General features: G+C 43.1%; 2 protein-coding genes across 11 annotated transcripts in view; one reads left to right on the top strand and one right to left on the bottom strand.

Moving 5' to 3' along the window:
- The window catches only part of LOC144826538 (uncharacterized), a 1,868,758-nt gene that overhangs the window by 1,729,867 nt on the left and 118,487 nt on the right, over positions 1-20,404 (bottom strand). The window lies entirely within an intron of this gene.
- RBPMS2 (RNA binding protein, mRNA processing factor 2) overlaps positions 1-20,404 on the top strand; it is a 242,757-nt gene that overhangs the window by 200,139 nt on the left and 22,214 nt on the right. For both annotated transcript variants that reach the window (XM_078684971.1, XM_078684970.1), the window contains one exon: positions 6,893-6,967. In XM_078684971.1, the coding sequence (XP_078541097.1) occupies positions 6,893-6,958 (66 nt within the window). In that variant the 3' untranslated portion in view covers positions 6,959-6,967. The remainder of the gene's footprint in view (positions 1-6,892; positions 6,968-20,404) is intronic.

Here is a 20,404-nt window from a genome sequence, read left to right as displayed (position 1 = left end):
GGGGGGTGGCCCAGCCCGGTACTAATCGGTCTCTAACGGCCCGCCCTTTGCCCGGGCTTCGCCCCGGGCACTCCCGCGCAGCGGAATTCTCGGATACTTATATACGTTGGGCCGTTGAGGGAATGGTGGGGCGGGGCGGTCAGGGAGAGCGGGCCAGGTGTGGCGGCCTCGGGGTTGCCGGGACTCCTGGGATATTGAGTCCCGGTCCCAGCGCTCGCAGCCCTGCAGCCCTGTCAGTCACCAAAGTTGGCTCCCATGGTCCGGTGATTTGCAGCAATGACGATGCGGGACCCGCGGAGCGGGTTCCGCGAGGAGTGAAAGTTTTCCTCAGTAGAAATGGCAGCAAAAAGTCTGTTCGCGTCCCCTAGTCTATGTAAATAACTCGGCCGTAAAAGTTTCTTTTGCGTTCGAAAATTGGTCGCCAAGTTCACAACTGTAAGGTCTTTCAGTGAAACCTTCATTCTGTTGAAAGTTGTCTTAATATCCTTATGCAATGTATGATGAGCAATGTTTTAATAAAGTTTAAAATATATAAAAACCGTCCGTTTATGCATCTGATGTAAAATAGTCTAAGGGTGATCCTGAGAGGGCTTAAGACTACAATGCAGAACCATATTTTCTTTCTGGAAAACCGTGTAATCTTAAAAAGCTAGCTGCTCACTTATGCACAGGTGTTATTGCCACAATAGAAAGGCTTCCACATTCGTTTTAAGTCACAAGGTCAACAGCTTATCACTTGGCCAAGGCCTGCTCCAGTTCTCAGAATGCAGTTATCACCCTGCTTAAACTAAAGCAGTAGACTGATTGCATTGATGGCTTACATCGCCTACGAGGAGAATTCTCAGGTCTTAATGGCTGCAAAGCCAGATGTTCTCATCGCAGCAAGGTGACAAAAGAAATGCACAGGTAAGGAGGTGAAAGTGTGGATGGTTCATGCTTCATAGTGGTGGGATCTCTGCTATTTGGTCATGTATTGAGTCCTGTTGGTGGATTTCCTGGGAGCTGTCGACCTTTTCTGTGAATAAAGAGGTGTGGAAATATCAGTTCTTTTAAGAACCATGCACTCAAGTTAAGCGACATTGGTATTTACAGTACTTTTTCTTTGCTCTCTTCTAGTAAAACATCTTGTATTATGAATCAGATTTGCTTGGTCTGGAAAGGTCATCCTAGTGACCCTGACATGGACCCAAATCCGTGTTCCATGCTTCTTGACCTTTTGGCACAGAGTTAAAGAAAATGCTTACCCAACCCCCTGTTTAATAAAACACTGTGTAGAAGGTAGACCCACACTGTCCATTCAGGAGGCGAGTTGGTTGCAGCTTGTCTCTAGAATGGGAAGCTTCCATTGTTTATTGACCCTCTTCTGGGAGATGGGTCCGCCTTTGCCTTAGTAATATCAGACGAGGGGACAGATCTTATTTATTCTGCTGCTATCCTATGGCTCTTGGCAATGAGCGATTTCAGCCGAAGATAAGATTGCACGCAGCTCAAGCACACTTTTTACGTGATTAATTTGATTTTTCCCCCGAAGGTACTTCAACACTATGGAATAGTCTATTGAGTGGAACCTGCTGAAAGGCAAATGCTTGAAGATGCAGTGTCCAGTCAGTCTGAACGAGGGAAGTCTGCAGTAGGATAGGTATGACGTAGAAGTCACTCAACTCCACAGGATGGTCTGCCAACTCTTGGAAAATGTTATTGGCTTTGGAAATAAACCTTACACAACATAGAACGGCTTTTGATTGGGGCTTCTGGAGCTGCTGTCATGTTGCTTGAGAATGGCATTGCCATTGGGATGGAACTGAAAGGCAGTGCCCTGTATTGATAGTATTTTTAGTATGTCTATATACTAGTTTCGCACAAACGCATGAAGGGCCTAGCCCACCCACTTAATGGAACCAGTTTGTCCATCTACCTTGTCCTAAGCCAGTATCTTAAACTTCCGCAGTGGTTGGGAGCGATGGGAACTAGTTTAGCTTGTAGAGGTTTAAAATGTGGCAGTCATCCTCAGGTTTTCCTTATGTTTTACTGTGGTCTCTATGGTGGAGTAGCTTTACTTTTCTCTTTGTTGGGAGGATAGTCACCGTTGCTAATGGGCTAAAAACAATGGAATGGTGTCTGAATATAGTGGTGTTGGCGTAAAGCTTCCCAAGCAATCCTCTGCTAGAGTAGGGACCTGACCTAATTCAGAGTTAGCAGTTGACAACCTCCCCAAACACCGTAGGACTTGAGGGGGTGAAAGGTACTCCAGAGCAGACTCTATGATTGTGGTTGCTACAGAGGAGCAATGACTGCATTATCCTGTCTGAGCCCCTGCATGTTGGTACTTTAAGTATTTTGAAGGAGACATAGGTCCTGAGCACAACTTAGATAGTGAGACAATGAAGTATAGACCACAATAGGCTCTATATAACACTTTTCCTTGTCCAGCCGGAAAGGAATTTTTAATTATAGATTTGATAACAGTCTTATTTACAGTATAAACATACAGCAACGAATCGTTGCAGTATAGCACACTCCTGTGCCATACCATGGGGAAACAGAAGGAAAAATAAGAGAATAGGAAAGGGTGTATCAGGCAAACAGAACAGACAGGTCACTATTTTGGATCAAAGCAATTTGTTAGTGTAACCTGAAGCGGCGCATACAACATTAAATGTACAATACAACAAATGTATGCCCACTCAAAGGAGTCGACGTTTCAATCCCGCACACAAAATATCAAGGGGATCATCTTCAGGACTTAATTTAATGTTTTGCCTGGTTAGAACATTATTAATAGCCTTTGGAAACAATGTACCAAGGAAAGATGTAGCGCACGGAAATGTAAAATTGGTGCCAATGGTCCCAGCAGTGCTCAGCATACGTGGTGCTAGTGCTCAAATTTTGACGCATACACTTAGCCTCAATGGAGTGTGATCACGTGTGCCCGCTGTGCCGTTGGTGGGGCGGTGTCCTCCGTATCCTTTAGTAGTATTAGGAACCCTTGGATGGGGGTTAAGTAATTAATGGGAACGGTGAGGCTTGATGGCCAAAACCGGCAGCGGTCATGAAATTCAGTGATCCGCTTGTGCGGACAGTGCCACAACGTGTAGAGGTGCTTTAAGTACTTTAAGTATGTCAAGACACTGGACTTATTAGGAGGATTTGGCCATTCTCCTTCTGTGATGGCCCAGCAGAAACAGACTTGGTTCCGCTTGGGCAACTGAATGAGGCACACAAGTGTTTAAGACTAGGGCTGGTCCTTTTGAGTTCCTCTGGGGAAGGTAGGAGCTCCATCAGCATCAGGTGTAGTCTCCAGCATAGAGATTTACATGCTGCAGCACATCTGAGGAGTTTGAGCAGAGAACTGAGACCAATTTTGCATTCTGATTTTGAGGACTTTGGCAACTTCTCAAAGTGCAGCAAAGGTGCACCACCCATAATCTTTCAATCAACACAGGCAAGTCAATTGTCCATATCCAGAGAACAGAAAACATCTTCAGTGTTTCTTTCTTTTTTTTATTCCGAGAAACACAGCACAGTGAACAGCCGACTTGTTTTGTCCATACACAGGACTTATTCAGGGCTGTTAAGTACAAACAGATAAAAGTACAAATATAAGAACAGACTTACGATAAATATATGGTACTTCATACATAAAAGAAGGCAGCCTTAATTTCCTGCCTACAGGCCACAGCTAAGACCGACTAAAATCATAATAAAAACATTGCAACATTTACATATGACAGACCATTGTGCCCACAAGGTCCCAAGGTTACTCGCCATATACAGAATAATTTGGCTTCTACGCCTGAGTCTCTAAATAGAAACCGAGGGTAGCCAGCAGAAATGATTCCTGGGTGCCTAGTGTAAAGAAAACAATGAGAGGACAAAAGTACCAAAGCATCTGTAGCAATAGAGAAGCAAATTAATAGATAAAATACCATCCCAATTACATTAAGAATCTTGAAGCAACCAGAGCCAGAGAGCTCTTATCTTTGTCACAAAGATGATGCAAATTAGAAGAAAATCCTGTTTAATATATAAATAAGCCTCAATAAGCTAAGGGATGAATACATAAACATCAAGTTACCAGTCTTCCATGTAATACATGCAGGCACAACATATGTAAATAATAGAGAATACCAACACTCGTTTAGGATGGGTCAAATCCCTCCACATATTTTGAAAATGGGGGAGTCATTCCTTTTAGCAATCGCTCCCCGTCACAGGAGATCTAGAAGGTATGACAAGGGGATTAGCTCCAAATAGGGAATAAAGAATAGAAATAAAGGACCAAGGTATTAACCCAAATCCTATTTACTTACAATATCTTAAAATCGTAGCATTGTACTTGTAATAAACACCGAGGCCACGTCCCAAAAATGGCGTCTTATTCAGCCTAATCACATCAATTTGAAAATTGATGTGATTAGGCTGCATGTATTACGACATATGTCGTGCCTGCATGTATTACATGGAAGGCTGGTTACTTGATGTTTATGTATTTATTCCTTAGCTTATTGAGGCTTATTCTTTATATATTAAACAGGATTGTGTATCATCTTTGACAAAGATGGGGGCTATCTGGCTCTGGTTGCTTCAAGATTCTTCATGTAATTGGGATGGTATTATCTATTAATTTGCTTCTCTCTATTGCTATTGATGCTTTGGTACTTTTCTGTCCTTTTCCGTTTATCCTGTTTTCCCTCAGTTTTTTTTTTACACTAGGCACCCAGGAATCATTTCTCCTGGCTACCCTCTGTTTTTCTATTGAGAAACCCAGGCGTGGAAGCCAAATTTTCTCTACGTAGCGAGTAACCTTGGGACCTTGCAGGCATAATTCTGTTATATGTAAATGTTGTAATTTTTTTCTTATGACAGTCTGTCTTAGTTGTGGCATGTAGGCAGGAAATTAAGGCTGCTGCCTTTTATGTATGATGTCCCATATATTTGTTGGCCTGTTCTTATATTTGTACTATTATCTGTTTGTACTTAACAGCCCTGAAGAAGTCCTGTAAATGGACGAAACTAGTCAGCTGTTCGCTGTGCTATGTTTGTCTCAAAATAAAGAGGAAAAAAAGAGAAACACTAAAGATTATTTCTGTTCTCTGGATATGGACAATTGATGTACCTGTGCTGATTGGAAGAATATGGGTGGTGTACTTTTGATTCTTATGAATTGTTAAAATCCTGTTGATCTAGTACTGTGACAGTGGGTACTATAAACAGTGTGCGCACAGTCCCCAATTCATATAATGGGCAACTTACTAATTGAGTAATAAAAATCGGGTTAGGTGCTGCCAGTTAGGAGGTTCGCCGTCATTGTGTTGCTTTTGAACTTCTCAGTCTGTTCTGCTAGCCAAAGTCCACTACCGCTGGAGACAGTCTGGGGAGAATTCACAGGACTAGCTTTGAAGAGGCGGACTGCCAGGAGGTGGTCCTTCTGCCGTTCTGATATCTGAACAGACCCTGAGGACGCCTGGGTCACAAACTTAAAGTGCATTAAGTATTGTGGTGACATCCCAAGAAGTTTGCTTCAAACTAGAGGCCAGTTTGGTGGAGGCTGGTACTTATATTTTTTTATTTTATACATTGATTTTGTTTGGAGGGGAGGTCCTGATGTGGTGCTTCAACGCAGTAGTACGCTTGTGCTTTCTTCCTGTGAGACACACTACTCACTGAATGGCATCTCACCTTTTAAAAGCACAATGTGATCACTATATTGTAACAGATGAGAAATTGGGAGATGGTTTTATTGCCTTATTCAGCTTTGTCTCCAATGAGAATTGTGACTCGGTCCTTAGACCCTTATCCAGGTAGGAATAATCTTTTGGCCTCTGCAAAGGGCTTGAAACTCTAGGCCAGTGGTAGAGTAGAAAACTAACTCCTCCTCTGTAGTTCATTGCAATTAGTGAAGCCCATCTCCTGGGCTGTGCAAAGGAGTCTCGATTGAGTGGGCGTAGCCGAATATGGTCTTCTGCTACCGGGCTTGACTCTTTCCATGCAACAAGTGGATTTGGCTGAACCAAGCAGTCTAGTAACAGTGGCACTGCATTCTTGCAAGTAGTTACTTTCACCTTTGCCATTGTTAACGGAACAATTTGCTTATGGTATCTATACAGGAAGTGTTGTTGGTTTTTTTGGGTAGGGAGACCAACTGACCCCACACTGCCTAAACGGGCACTCTTACCTCATTTGGTAGCAGAAATCCTGTACACCATGATTTTTCACATAGTAATCTTAGTTTGTTCACATCTAACTCTGCACCCACCTCTTGGAGGGCAAGCAAAATGCATGCAATAGGGGACTGTACCTCAAACTAGAGACCATGTATATGTAGGTTAGCAGCTGCAAATGTGAAGCATGGTTTATTCCTGAGCATTGCAGCAAAAGCTGCTGGACGAAGATTAATGCACAGCAAAAAACAGCAACACGGTTTTACTTTAGCAAGTAAACTGTTACAAACTGATTACAAGAATGGTTCAGATACACTGCTCTGCATAACGTGGTACTTTTCCATAGTCTCACGGGCAGGGGACGTTACACGTTTGACTAGCACGTGCTTGCAAAATATTGGTATGCAAAACTGAACGTTTTGCAATCCAACCAATATGTGCTAGGACGTCTCTACTAGGAATGTCATTCTATATATAGTAGTATAATGCAATGGAGAAAAAAATTATGACTACTTAATTGCGTTTTGATGACCAATAATGTACAGGTCTCACTTAGTAAGATAATGTTGAGTGGTATTCAGGGGAACATCCAAATGGCTAGAAGTTGCTGAACAAATGAGTGTGCCAATATCTTACACCACTTAATTTATACTACGGTTTAACAGTAAATCCTATTCTATGTAATCTCAAATCTTGGTCTGTTGCTAACCCGTTGTTTGCGTCTCTTACAGATGCGCTGGTATCCTTCTCCATCCGAAGCTTCACAGCAAGGATGGAAGTCTCGTCAGTTTTGTTAAAGCTCTTTAGTAAGTATTTGGAGGTATCTGGAATGTGTTATTGGTTGAATTGCAGAATGGTCCAAGGTTAAATATTTTTATTAACATTTTTAAAAACATACAACATTCCAGCATCAGCCTTGAGGGCAGAATTGTTTTTAGAACTATAGACTTAAACATCACAAATTGGGTATTACTTGTGCTCGACATTGGTGTGATTGAGCAGAAGTGCAACTACTTTGTTACTAATGTTTTTCTTAAGGTTCTATCCTCTCCGTATTTATACCCCTTCAAATAGAGTTCAGTTGAACATCTGGTGGGTTTGAGAGGGAATTACTTATGCTTGATACTTGCTGAAATGTTACACTTGGTAAAACTCCTCAGGACATGTGATTCAGTACTGCATGCTATCAGATTTGTGCAAAACGTATGTAGCAGGGGAATATGAAAATGCACTATATATATGCCAGTTTGTTACAAACTTTCTTGTGGAATATTGCAAAGGGAAGCCATCAAACACTTATCATAACGTTAGATTTGTGAAGAACTTTCTCTCATAGGGTAGTGTTGCTTATATGGGCTTCTTAATCAAGTTGGTTAAATTGACTTAAACTGCTCTAGTACAGATTGAACTTGGTGGGGGTTCTTACCAAGCATGGGTTACTCGTTTGCGTCTTGCTAATGGTAAGCATTTGTCTTTTAAATCGTCCATTCATCATGTCAAATGACCGTAATTCATAAGAAACTGAAATTGTAGTCAAATTGACAACGTCTATAGACGTTAGTTTTAATGGCAAGGACAGCTATGAGTTTGCAGAAATCTCTTGATGCTTTAAGTGTTTTTATGATTTCCCTTAATCGAAGTTAATTTTTATTAAATCCTACATAATGTGTGGCCCTAAAACCACAAAAACTAAAACTTTTATTGTTCAGGGAAAGAAGGTAGGAAAAAGTGAATAATTTCTTATACTTGGGCAATTTATTCAATAACCAGATGAAATGGGTATCTTTTAACCACCAGAGCACATTAGTCCAGTAGTGCTGTGGATGCGTTATTCTGGTTTGCTTGTGAATTGGTGCACAAACCGGTGAAGGAATTTACTTTACAGAACTAAATGTCTCGATTGCCACATATGGGACCGGGTTTTGGGGATATAATGAAAGCCAACCGTTCCAAGTAATAGAGTAAATTTATCAAGACTACTGATGACACTCAAAAGTGCCCTCACCTTCTGTCCTACGGAACTGGGCCTAGAGTTTATAGAAAACTTATTGGCAGTGCTCCTCTATTTATGAGCCAGGATTTGGCTTTCAGATGACCTAATGTTTTCAAGAGATGTCAAGGATTGCTTAACCCCTTCTGTGCTCATGACTGCCCCTGGCAGTCATGAGTCACGGTGGGCATGTGCGCACGATGACGGGGACAGTCTGAACCACGCCCCAGACTCTAATGTCCAGCACCACGGCGGAATTTGCGTCACAGCCAAGGTGTTAAAATCTGATAATGCCCTAAAGATAACTTTGCTTCATTATCTGAGGTATAAATATCATGATAGGCCTGGAATACTTTTTTTAAAAATCCTGAAAAAAATCACAACGCTAAGGCCATTGTCAAAGAGGCGTTTCAAGTCATGGCCAATATGCGTAATTATCAGCAACTAGGTCATATGGGAGTGCCCGGCTTGTTTCCTGCCCCTTTAGAATTTTATCTCACTTTTTCTACCAATTCTCAGTTTAATTTTATCTAACAAGGTTCATTTTACGAACTATGCACCCTGTTAGCGTTTTCACAGCAAGGAGGGTGGACTGGCAAGCTCATGCCCAGAGTGTGAATTTTTCATCCAAAGCACGATGCACTTTATTTTGCAAATAATAAAAATGAGTGAGCACTGGATATTTGCTTCCATTATTAAGGATTATTCGTCCTTCATATATTGATTAATTTTTTTAATACATTGGCTTCCTCTGACTCTTGTATTACGATAGCTAACTAAGGGGCTCCATCACAATTGGAAAGGATTATGAGAAATTTGTAAAAGGTTATGCTGCTTAAACTGTCTTTTAGGGCAATAGTTTTTTTAACTGCCCTTGCTGAAATATAATTTTTTTAACATTTCCATTGTGGATGTTTTATGAATTGTCCATTTTCTGAAATTGTCAAACTTTTATGGTTCTTTTTGACTTGACTCAGACTTTGCCCCAAAGACCTACAAGGTGCTCAGTAATCACAATAAATGCTGAAATATATGCAGAAGGTAAAAGCTTCTCACATGTAATCTTAGTTCTGTCATGGGCATGCTCTCTGAATCATTTGGCCTAACGGGAAATGAGTTGGCCAAACTGCTAGGGTGGTCGACCTTGAATCTGGGGAACTGGTTTCGAGTCTTAGCAACAATGCTGAACATCCTGTGATTCTGGGCAAATCACTTAAATCTCCCTTTGCCTAACAAAAAAATAAATGTCCTCATGTAATGCAACTGGTGCTGTGTAAAGTGCTCCGATACCCAATACCTTCGGGTCAAGTCGCGCTATATAAAACTCTGTAAAGTAAAATCAAAAAAATTGAAAATTTCCACTACTTGCTGAGTTTCTAGAACACAAACCTTTAAAGTGAAAAATGCACCTAAAATTTACTGATTCATTTCAATTTGTACAAAATGATTAAAATTAGCCAAATTAATGTGCGCTACATTTGGCTGAAGCAAAAGGAAGAAATGATGGACTGAATGCTGAACAATGCAAACATTCACTCCAGTCATGAAAATCTTGGTTTAATCCAGCGTTCTTTTGCTCCCCCACGCCCCGGCCAGTTTGGACCAAGCCATATGCAAATAAAGTCTTGACCCTGCCCCTCACGGGAACAGTCCAGCCCGACTGCCAAGCCAAGTCCTCTCTGGACCGAAAATAAGCATCCTGGGACCGGTTTCAGGGGGTGAATGTGTGCATTGTTCAGCATTCCATCATTTTGCTTTTGTCCCCCCAAGTGTGAAGGGTATGCCTAGACGTGGGTCCCCTGCTCACTACGCCACTGGATTGAAGTTTGCCATGCCCATCCCTACAAGCAGTCTTGGACCGGTTTCAGGGCATCACGCCTCAGCTAGTCTTATGTCCCTACCCCCAAATAATTAGCCAGTGTTTCTGCCCCGCCTTGGGAGCAATAGCCCCTGATCTGCCCTTTCCAGAGGGCGACAAAGCCCACTAGGCACTGGCCGTTTTTTGCAAATGTGTAAATTTTTAAAACCAAACACCCAGGGAATACAGGATGGGTTCATCTGTCTCATTGGGGTCGGCTACCCAGATTCCCTGCAAACCTCAAACTTTCTGTAAAAAAAAAGTCCTCACATTTCTGTGATGGAAAGTTCTGGAATGTGCAGGGAGCCACGTACACCCCCTCGGCATTCCTCCAAGTGTCACGATAAAAAATGGTACCTTGTGTGGGTAGACCTAGTGCCTACGACAAACGTCCCAAAAAACATTAACACATCACATTTTTCCACTGCAAACTGACCCTTTTTTGTAAATGTGCCTAGCTGGGGATTTTGGACCTAGCTCAGCTGGCACCTAGGAAAACCTAGTTAAGCTCTACCTTTTTGCAAACTAGACACCCAGGGAAGCCAGGATGGGGTGACACAGAATCCCTTGCAAACCTCACATTTTGTAAAACAAATCCTCAGTTCTGTAATAGAATGTTTTAGTATCTGCGGGGAGCCACAAACTTAAAAAACCCAGCATTCCCCCAAATCTCGGATTATGAATGGTACCTCAATTGTGTGGTTAGGCCTAGTGCCCCCGACAGGAAATGGTCTAAAACGTACTGTGTAGACTTCAAAGTTATCAATCAAAAAAGACTTGATTTTGTGAGGGAGTTGCCCACTGAGCCCAGAACCAAAAACGCAGGTATCTATTGAAACCTACCAGACCTATTTGAAAACTAAACAACCTGAGGAGTCCAGGGAGGTGTGGCTTGCATGAATCCCCCAACGTTTTTCCTACCCAGAATATTTGGTAAACCTCAAATTAGCTGAAATTATTTCTCATATTTGTGTGGTTAAGTTGTGGGATTACTGGGCTGACTAATTTCCTTCCACCCAGCGTTCCCCTATGGCTCCTGAAAAAAATGATAACTCACTTGTGTGGCATCTAATGCAGAGACTGCCTAAACTTTTATAAACTAATAGCGCTTAGAGGTCGAAGTGCTATCCCCTCAATCAATGTTTTTGGCCCGTAGCTGCAAGCTCTTGGCCCACCCAAACAAGTGAGGTATCATTTCCCTCTGGAGACCGAGGGGAACGCTGGGTAGTAAGTATTTTGTCCCGGCACGGTATTCCAAGGCAGAAATGTTGTTTTTAGCTAAATTTGGTGTATGCAGGGGATTCTTGGTAAGAACGTTTAGGGATCCACACAAGCCACAACTCCCTTGACGCCCCAGGGTGCCTAGTTTTCAGAAGTGTCTGAGATTGGTAGGTTTCCCTAGATTGCTGTCACATATGGATCCTTGTATATCTGACCTAAATAAATACAGCATATTTTGCTTTGAAATATATTGGATTTCTGTCATTTTTTGCCCTAGCTATTATGTGTATATTTCGGGCACAACACCAGTCTCAAGCCTAAACACTTCTTCTTAATCTGTTGGCTCTTTGGTGTGGCCACTTGACCAGTACATGCCAAACATTGAATCGGGTCCTGTTTCTAGTGTGCATGGACCCCCTGCATCATCCACCCTCCATCCTTAAAAGTAAATCACTTTTAGAAAGTTGCCATTTTCGTGTCCTAACCATTTGGTGCCTGCTGACTCAAATCTCAACACCACACAGACCTCGTAAATAAGGTACAACTCTGAGTGGGCCAAACTTGGTCCTGTGCTCCATAAAGGTCAGCTGAACTTGTAACTTTGTCCCAGTCCAACACAACAAGATACCCTCATGTGGCACTTAGCACCTTTTTTAGCACTAATTTGATCTAAACCTTTACAATACAATATCTCCAGTTCTACTGCAAAGAAAAAGAATTTTTTAATAAATAATTTATGATCAAAAGAACAAATCTAAACTGGTTTGAAATTTTTCTTATTTTTTCTTTATTACGTTTTGTGTGCAGCATAATTACTTTACATATTGCCTCAAGTTAGGCGTGACTGCTTTAGTTCCAAACTACCAGGGCATTTAGCACAGGTCAATGTAGTGACTTTTGTGTTTTGGCAAGGATTGTGATTGATTGGGTTGGTGGGTGTTGGTGGAAACCACTCTTAAGCAGCAAACACTATTTCTCACATAGAATGCCAGGACTCCTCATCCTGGAGGTAGGTTTGAAGAACAGCAGTGAAAAGACGAACCGTGATTCAGCAAATACCTCCAAGAGGATTGATCAATCGGAGCAGCAGTTCTGGAGTCAGTTCACACCTTTGCCAAATACTGTATAATCCACCCTTGGGTCACTGCCTTACAAATATCTTGAGTGGGTGCATTCGGCATAATAGCATTGGTGGTTGCTATCCTAGGAGTAGAATGAGCCCTTGGCTTGCCCAGATGGGGTTTATTCACCATTTGAAAGCAAGCAAAGATGCAAGAGACAGCTAACTTTAGTTCGCTTTGACGAAGCCAAACCTGTGCAGACAGCACCTTAGTTTATGAAGAGCGAATTACATTTTTAACGTAATTTTCCAACTGTTTCAACCAATTTGGGTATGACCATTATCCAGCAATATTCTGCCAGACCTTTCCTGGTACAATGCATTTAGGGGTATTCTAATCTAAGTTAAATGTGCACCCCTTTTCCAGCTGTGATTTTTAATCCTTTTTCATTCCAGTGTAATTCGAAGGGGTTAGATCTTGCCCATCTCGCATATTCCCCTGCATAGCCCACATTTATCTTTTCCCTGTATCCTCTTCAGTCCTCCAACCACAAATCCCGCCACTTGTCCCATACCGTGTCTGTCTAACTTTCAGGGGCAGGCTCTTGCTTGGCTATGTGGCTTCGACCTGCATGCACTAGTCTGTTTTTAATCAGACTGTCCAGACTTAGCACGGGTTTCATCCCTAAACCTTAGCCTGCTGAGCCACCACCCGGCCTTTGTTGCAAAGGAACTAATCCTATTTGTTTTTCATGCCCCCAATCTCCAGCAGTACCATGGATTGAGGGTGATCTGTTCCGCCATGAACGCAAATGTGGTCAACCTGTGACCAGAGAAATCTGTATGCATGGAGAAATCCATAAAGTATATACGAATATCCTCTTTCCTTCCTCCAGATCCCCTTGGACAGCTGTCGCGAGTTTTCCGTATTTTATAAAATCTTGTTCTTGTACAGTAGACCAGGGAAAGGCTTTTTAGTTGATCCTTATCTGGCCAATGCTCTGGAATATCGCATGCCTCAACCCAGTCTGAGTTATCAATTCTCCGGTCTTGTTCCCATCTGGCCTTTAGTGTTTCACAGGTATTGACAGTTTGTTAAAAGTTTTATAGATTTGTGGATTGCTAGTTTGTGTAGTGGTGGTGCCAGTATTCTGTATTACAAATGTCTCCTCTATAACTCTGTATACCCACTAACATCTGTCTCACTTTCAAATACCTCAGAAATTAAGTCAGCTCGTAACTTCTGGATTTCAACTAAGTGCATCTTTCCCTCTTGCCACACATCTTCCACCTTTGATAAGTCCAGCAAGTCCCACAGTCTGAGAGCATCCAAGCCTTTCATCTTTGCCAGGGTGTCAGTTTCCCACAGTGGTGTTTCCAGTGTTAATCTATCCTCCCAACCTATTGCCTTTGTGGCTTTATGCCTTATTTTCGGAAACACCGTTGTCTGAGACTGTAGATCCTATATCCTTTAATCTGTATGTAAAACTCCTTACACATTGTCCTTCATTTTGCCATTGGGACAAGCTATGTTTGGGTGGTGTAAACCCATCATTTGCCATAAGCAGCTGGGCTGTCCAGTAATAGTAATTTAGATTGGGTATAGCTATTGGGGATAGCTATTCCTTGATCGGGGTCCTCTTGTCAATGTTTATACGACTATCCTAGGCATGCTGGTCCAACAGAAGCAATCTCTGATTTCCACTTTTTTTAAATGCATCTAATACTTCATATGGGGTGTTCTGTAGCATGTATAAATGCTGGGAGTGTAGTAATGTTTTTGCTCTGCCCATCCATGATAGTGGCAGCTTTCCCCAATGCATTCCTTCAGTATTCTGCCTAGGTTACATCTGAAATTCCTGTCGGTCAGTTTTGTGGCAATTCCTAGAAATGTAGAGCCCTTGTGACTTATCCAGGGAAACTTCCTGCTCCTCCAACCCTCTCCACAAGGTAATTAGGAACAGTATTCATTTGTGCCAGTTCATTCGGATGCCTGAACTCCCAAAGATGAGTAGCTTCAGGACTCTAGTCAGGGAGTTATCTGGATCTGCCAAATAAAGAATAAGTCATCTGCACAGAGGGGATATTCTATCAATCCAGTCATGAGTCAGTCAGATTCCCTATACCAGGGATTCCTCTAGACTCCGCTATTAGCAGGAGGGCTGCTACAAAGAGAAGGGTGAGTGGATACACCACCTGGTCCCCCATCCCAGTCCAACTATACAGAAAATATTCGGTTTACTTTAATTCTGGCGATGGGGTTAGTAAACTGCAGCTGTACCCAGGCCAAAAGCTCCATTCCAAATCTCACCTTCTGTAAGACGGTAGAGCCATTCCAGAATCAAATACCTTTTCCGCATTTCACACAAGTATGATGGCAGTCTTTTACTATGTGGCATCTCCAAGCATCTATTTGACCTATTTTATGGAATGTAGCTCTCTATAGCATAAACCCAGACTGGTCAGGGGCTACTATCCTATGGATAAGCACACCTAAGCAATTTGGCAGGACTTGGACTTCAATATTAAGCAGGAAAATTAGCCACTGTTACACATTCTTCCACTGGCCTAGACTTGGCGCTGATTAGATTGACAGAATTTAGTTTTATATAGGTATTTCAGAGTTTCCCTTGCATCTAATTTACAGAGCCCCCTTTTTGCCAGAAAGCAGCAGTTAGAAGATAAGTTTATTATATAAAAAGTATGAAATCACTCTAGGTAGAAAGGAATGGCAAGTCATTAATGAAACTATCCTCTGATGGAAGACCAAATGTTGATCCTGAATGGAGCTTTAAGTTCACTGACTTGATAACTACAAGAAAGGAAATTAACCAAAAATGAAATATGCTGTTCAGCGCATTGGCTTACAATGGGGACCCATCAAATTGGAAAGCATAATCTAAGGGGGAGATTCCCTAGATTTGGGGTTATAGAAAGAGGTAGAACTGTAGTGTTTGTCACAACACAGGTGGCTTTTTAATTTGGCTAATTGAAAAATGTATTAGAAAATGCCTCATGGCTATTCTCTTTAAATGATGATCTGGGAATCCTATGTGTGGTGATTTTCATTGTCTCTGTATCTACAAGATGCTCATGACAGATCCTTTGATTACACCTACAGCCACTTTTGAGGGAGTTAGCCTAATGAGCTAGTAAACTACCTTTGATAATGTATTATCTAGTACACTATGTAGCCGCAGATTTCTTAACTCTGAATTTCCCATGCGTCAGACTGGATTTGGAAGATTTTCCGTGAACAGTACCTCTGCACGCCAGTAGGTGGAGTCTATCAGGTCTGTGCTGGAAGCGACGTCCACAACACCTATGACGCCTAGGTGCGCTGATGTCTGTCCTTTTCATGGAAGCCAGCACTGACACCTGGGAAACTCAAAGGCAAGGATTATGCGGCTAGATGTCAATCCGATATCTAACATTTTATCAATACTGCACTGCGTTTTCAAATCCACTGGTTGTGATTTTTCTGGTGGTGCAACCCACAGATATGAGGCGTAAGGCTGGACAGTGCATAGTTTATGATCACTTGGCAAACGTTCCTGAAATTGGGTTCTTGAGTGGGCCTTCAAATCACGATCTCAAGGTTTGTAACAGTTAAGAAACCAATTTTAATGGTTCGGAAACTGTGCAAACATCCTACAGTAAAAACCAAGGTCTAGCCATTTCTCATGCCCACCATGGGTGGCTTAGGAGGACGGTGCAGGCGCACTACAGATCCTGTGTCTAGGATGGATAATGCTCACCCTTCTGGAGGGATAAAGGCAATGGAAACCCCTGTGGAATCTGAAGACATTTAGCTACTCTGGCAGTTAGATGACTTCTCCGTGATGGAACCGGTCTGACATGTCTCGCATGGGTCCTAGACAGAAGGGTAATGGTAATTGTCGGTGAAGCAGAGCACCTCCTTAAGGCATTCACCTTTTTATAAGCGGGGACTTCTTCCTTCACAGCGTCCAGCTAGGTGAACACCCCAGTCTTCATGGACTGGTTCTAGTCCAGAAGGGTGGCAGTTCTTCCCCTGCCCCACCAGTTCCATGCTTGATTCTAGTCTGTCAGTGCAAACACAAAGATGATGGACCGAGCGCTGAAACTTTTCAGACACTCACACCCAGTCTCAGATCTGGGTTGAATCCATCACTCTCAGATGTGGGCCCTGTGCACACTACACCACTGGTTTCAAGCTAGCCTGGCTGATGAAGGGTGATGCCCTGAAACCGGTCCCAGGATCTTTTCCAGTCCAGGGGGGACCTGGCATGGCAGTTCTGGCTGGACTGTTCCCACAAGGAACAGGGTCAAGACTGATTTGCATATGGCTTGGTCTAAACTGGGGTGGTGTGTTGAGCAAATGAATGATGGATTTAACCCAGATCCTTGTGACTGGGGTGAAATGCTTGCATTGTCCAACATTCTGTCCAATTGTTTCTTTTGCATGATTCTAGTCTCTTTGATTGGTGCACTTAAAGTGTCTAGGCTGAATGAGTTACTGGTCAAAAGGGACACGTTTTTTTTATTCCTATGGCTAGGCCTAGAAAAACAGGTGGTCAGCACCTTTAGATTTCAAGGAGCCCCTACAATTATGGGTATGTTGCCCTTTGGAAGGAGAACTGTGGCTACATTCGCAATCTGCGCTTTCCCTTGAGTAACTGGTTTTGCAGAATGGGATTATGTTCTAGATGGATACTGGCACTATTGTACACGGACTCAGTTGCCAAGGTGAACGGGGATTTCTCAGGCCAATTCAGGCTGGGTAGGGGTACTAGGCAGCGCTGCCCGGTATAATTGATTTGCAGTGTCCATTGAGCCTTTGGCCGTTGGGTTACATAAAGATACACTGATCAAGAGCATCGGGTGGGACCTGGTTGGGAGGGTGTTATATCGCTTCACACAACGTCCTCCTGTATCTGGGGGACCAGAGCACAAAATCCCAAGAGCAGTGAAGAGATCTGGGGCACGGGCTGGGCTTTGCATAAACTGTCACATCGATCTTGGTTTTTCTTCCCCTCTCCAGACATGGTGTGGGTCAGGGCATTACCAGTTAAAAATGATCTGTATCCCTTGGGTATCTGGTGATCTTCGTGACTACAGATCATGATATATTCATGAGACAACCTGACCAGAATCCTGGAGCCCTTCAGAGTGGACGCAGGGCACTGGAGGTGACTCCCACTCTCCCCAATGGTCAGGGCAGCCTCTGCAAAATGAATTATTGACCGACATTTCTGTGTTGCAAAAAACTCCTTTTCAGTTCCCTGTTGGGTTTTATGGGACTGAGTAAATGTCACGAGGGTGTTGTTGGCATAGGGACACCTAGGTTAGCGAAGAGTACCTGGACTAGAAAGCCCCTGGAGGATGGAATTGCCCTCCCTGATATATGCCTCTACCACTTACAATTGTGATTCCCAGTAGTAAATTACTGTGTCACCAATCAGGGATAGTTCTTGCTTTGTAGAGAAGGCAGACGATGGACCCAGGGAGCTACATTGGGCAACTACGGGAACAGGGGGATGACCCCACTGCCCCTCGCCCCCACCCCCCATGGCAGGCAACATGAGCTATAGGTTGGCAGAGAAGCTGATGGGGCAGTTAAATGGGCACAGGGAGATGGAAGGGCTTAGAAAATGGGACCTGCTGGGTATCTACGGTGGTGGGGACGTGTGGGGGAATGGAGAGATACCTTTCACTGAGCTGCAAGATTAACTGACTTGATACCAGCAACTTCGACGTTTACTACTAAAACATGCAGAGTTGTTGCAGGAGGTGCCTATTGAGATGCCCCTGAAGTACTAGGATTCACTCTAAGCATGCTGTATCCTGAAAATACTCTTCAGTTTTACATAATAACCTCACCATTGAACTGCCTGAGATGCTGCAAAGCTACCTAGCCAAACTGGAAGACCATGATGGTGTGGCTTGCCGCTACCCATGGGTAGTGGCCGTACATGCGGGGTTCCAACTAATCGTTTGAATAAGAGTAACCAGGAGCATTTGGAAAGGTCCAGCACACACGAGGCAAGAAATATGTTGACCTAACATTTTATAAACGGGTCACGCCTGCTCCTTGAGACCAGCATTAGTTTTAATCAGGGTAGTGGGCTCCACTAAATTTATTCAAACTTGGCATGACACCTATTGAGTCTGCTTTACCACACCACAGACCTCACACCCCACATACCCACACTTCATGCAATGGCAAAATATATCAACTCCATCAAAGAGCCTCTTCGCAGGTGCCAGTCGGGCGTTGCAGGGCTGGCCTGACTAGGAGCATGCCCAGATGAAGTATGACACCTTTTGGGTTGTGAGGTCACTTGCTCCTATTGGGTCATATTCCACTGACCTGACTTTCTACTAATACTTTATTCTTTTCTAAGGAACTGCACACTTCTGTATTTTAGGGGTTTAAACTAAACCAGCCGAATATTCTCCTACATCACCAGGAACTGGCTCTACCTGATGGGTTGGATGCATAATAGCCTTTGCCAGTGGGGCTGCAAACAGAGAGGAACTATATTACACACGCAATGGGGCTCCCTAAGATCCATATTTTTTTGGAGGTAAATTGAATGCAGGCTGTCAGTGGTCATATATTTCTTGTTGAAACTCACACTTCTAGTCACTTTGGCCATTAGGGGTTACAAACTGTGGACCACTATGAAGTCTACATTTGTAATGTAGCCTTATGCCATGTTGTGATGCAGTTAAATAACACAGGGCATGCTGAGGTTCTGATGCTGTGCGCATTAGCCAAACCGGCTCTAATGTATGAGGGCCAGACAAGGAGCTGCCCCAGAAAGTCAGAATGCGTATGAGGTCCTAGGGGGGCGCAGAGGACTAACCCCTGAAGACAGGTGGTTATTAACAGCGGGTGGCTGTGGGGATGTCCCTAGGTGTCATGTAGCTCTTATAAGATGGACGGTGGTGGGAGGGTTGAGGAACCTCACTGCTGAAGAGCTGGTGGGCCTGTTAATTTAACTGGCTAATCTGAACCAGCATAGCTTCTGCACCCGGCCAAAGGTGACAGTTTTGGTATACATTTTGTGATAAACTTGATAAAACCATATTTTCATGGAAACGGGCATGCCTGCAAATGTCTAACATCTTGTGCATGTGTTCAGTCCAACAGCCCCATTTACATATCCTGATACATACATGTATACATACACGTATTCATGTGTGCATGAATGAGCACATATGCAGGTAACCTTATCCCAGACATGAAGACAAATGACCCGCGTTAGGTGGGACTTCAGGCTTTACATGGATGGAGCGAGTGTCCTGCTACAGGTAAAAATCCCAACTGAGTATGCTACACAGCAGTCCGTCTCATACCTGGGTAAAGGGGACAGTCCATCAGGGGTTATCTTTGGCTGCCCCCTCGATATCAGAGCCCAGCTATGATGTCCAACAGAAGAGAAAAAGGACTACTTGCAGACTTGTTGCATATTTGTCATCCATGCGTAATGGTAGCGCCACAAACACAAGATATGGGCTACAATAGTGCCATACAAATCTCTTTACTCCATATTGTATGACAAAGAGAATAGTGTATGCCGTGTGTGGATTTTCGTATAATCCTACTCATGCCTTCCTTGACCGCTGCTTTGGGATAGTTGTTTGCAGTTCCAAAACTTAGTAGTCAAATGAAATTCCTGATGCATGACCAGCATTTCTTCCATACAGTTTAGCACAATCTAGACTGTTTCAGAGGCACTGTTTTTGCATCATTATGTACTGCTCAGATAAAGATTTTTGAACATTATAAAACATCACTGTTCATGGCATACTTCATCCAACTCTTCTAGAGATACACATTCTCCTGCGAACAGCTAGGTTTACTGGGGGACAGTCTCTCGTTGGCAACACTGTTCAACATATCCTGCTTGGGTACAAAACCAATTCAGACATCTGGATCGATTTAGCGGAGGAGCTCTGTTGTATCCCCTGTCTGCAATATTGCAAGAACTAGAAGAAGCAATGAAAGCAGCAACTACCAGTTGCCACCAAACCGGATCATACACTCCAGCTCTATCAGTTTGGTAGGAACGCTTTAATCATTGCAAATTATCTCTTCCACTGTGCGTCAACATCTTTCCACATTC

Source organism: Lissotriton helveticus, chromosome 3_2, assembly GCF_964261635.1.
Source record: "Lissotriton helveticus chromosome 3_2, aLisHel1.1, whole genome shotgun sequence".
NCBI classification, from domain to species: domain Eukaryota; kingdom Metazoa; phylum Chordata; class Amphibia; order Caudata; family Salamandridae; genus Lissotriton; species Lissotriton helveticus.
This window is presented reverse-complemented; position numbering and strand designations above follow the sequence as displayed.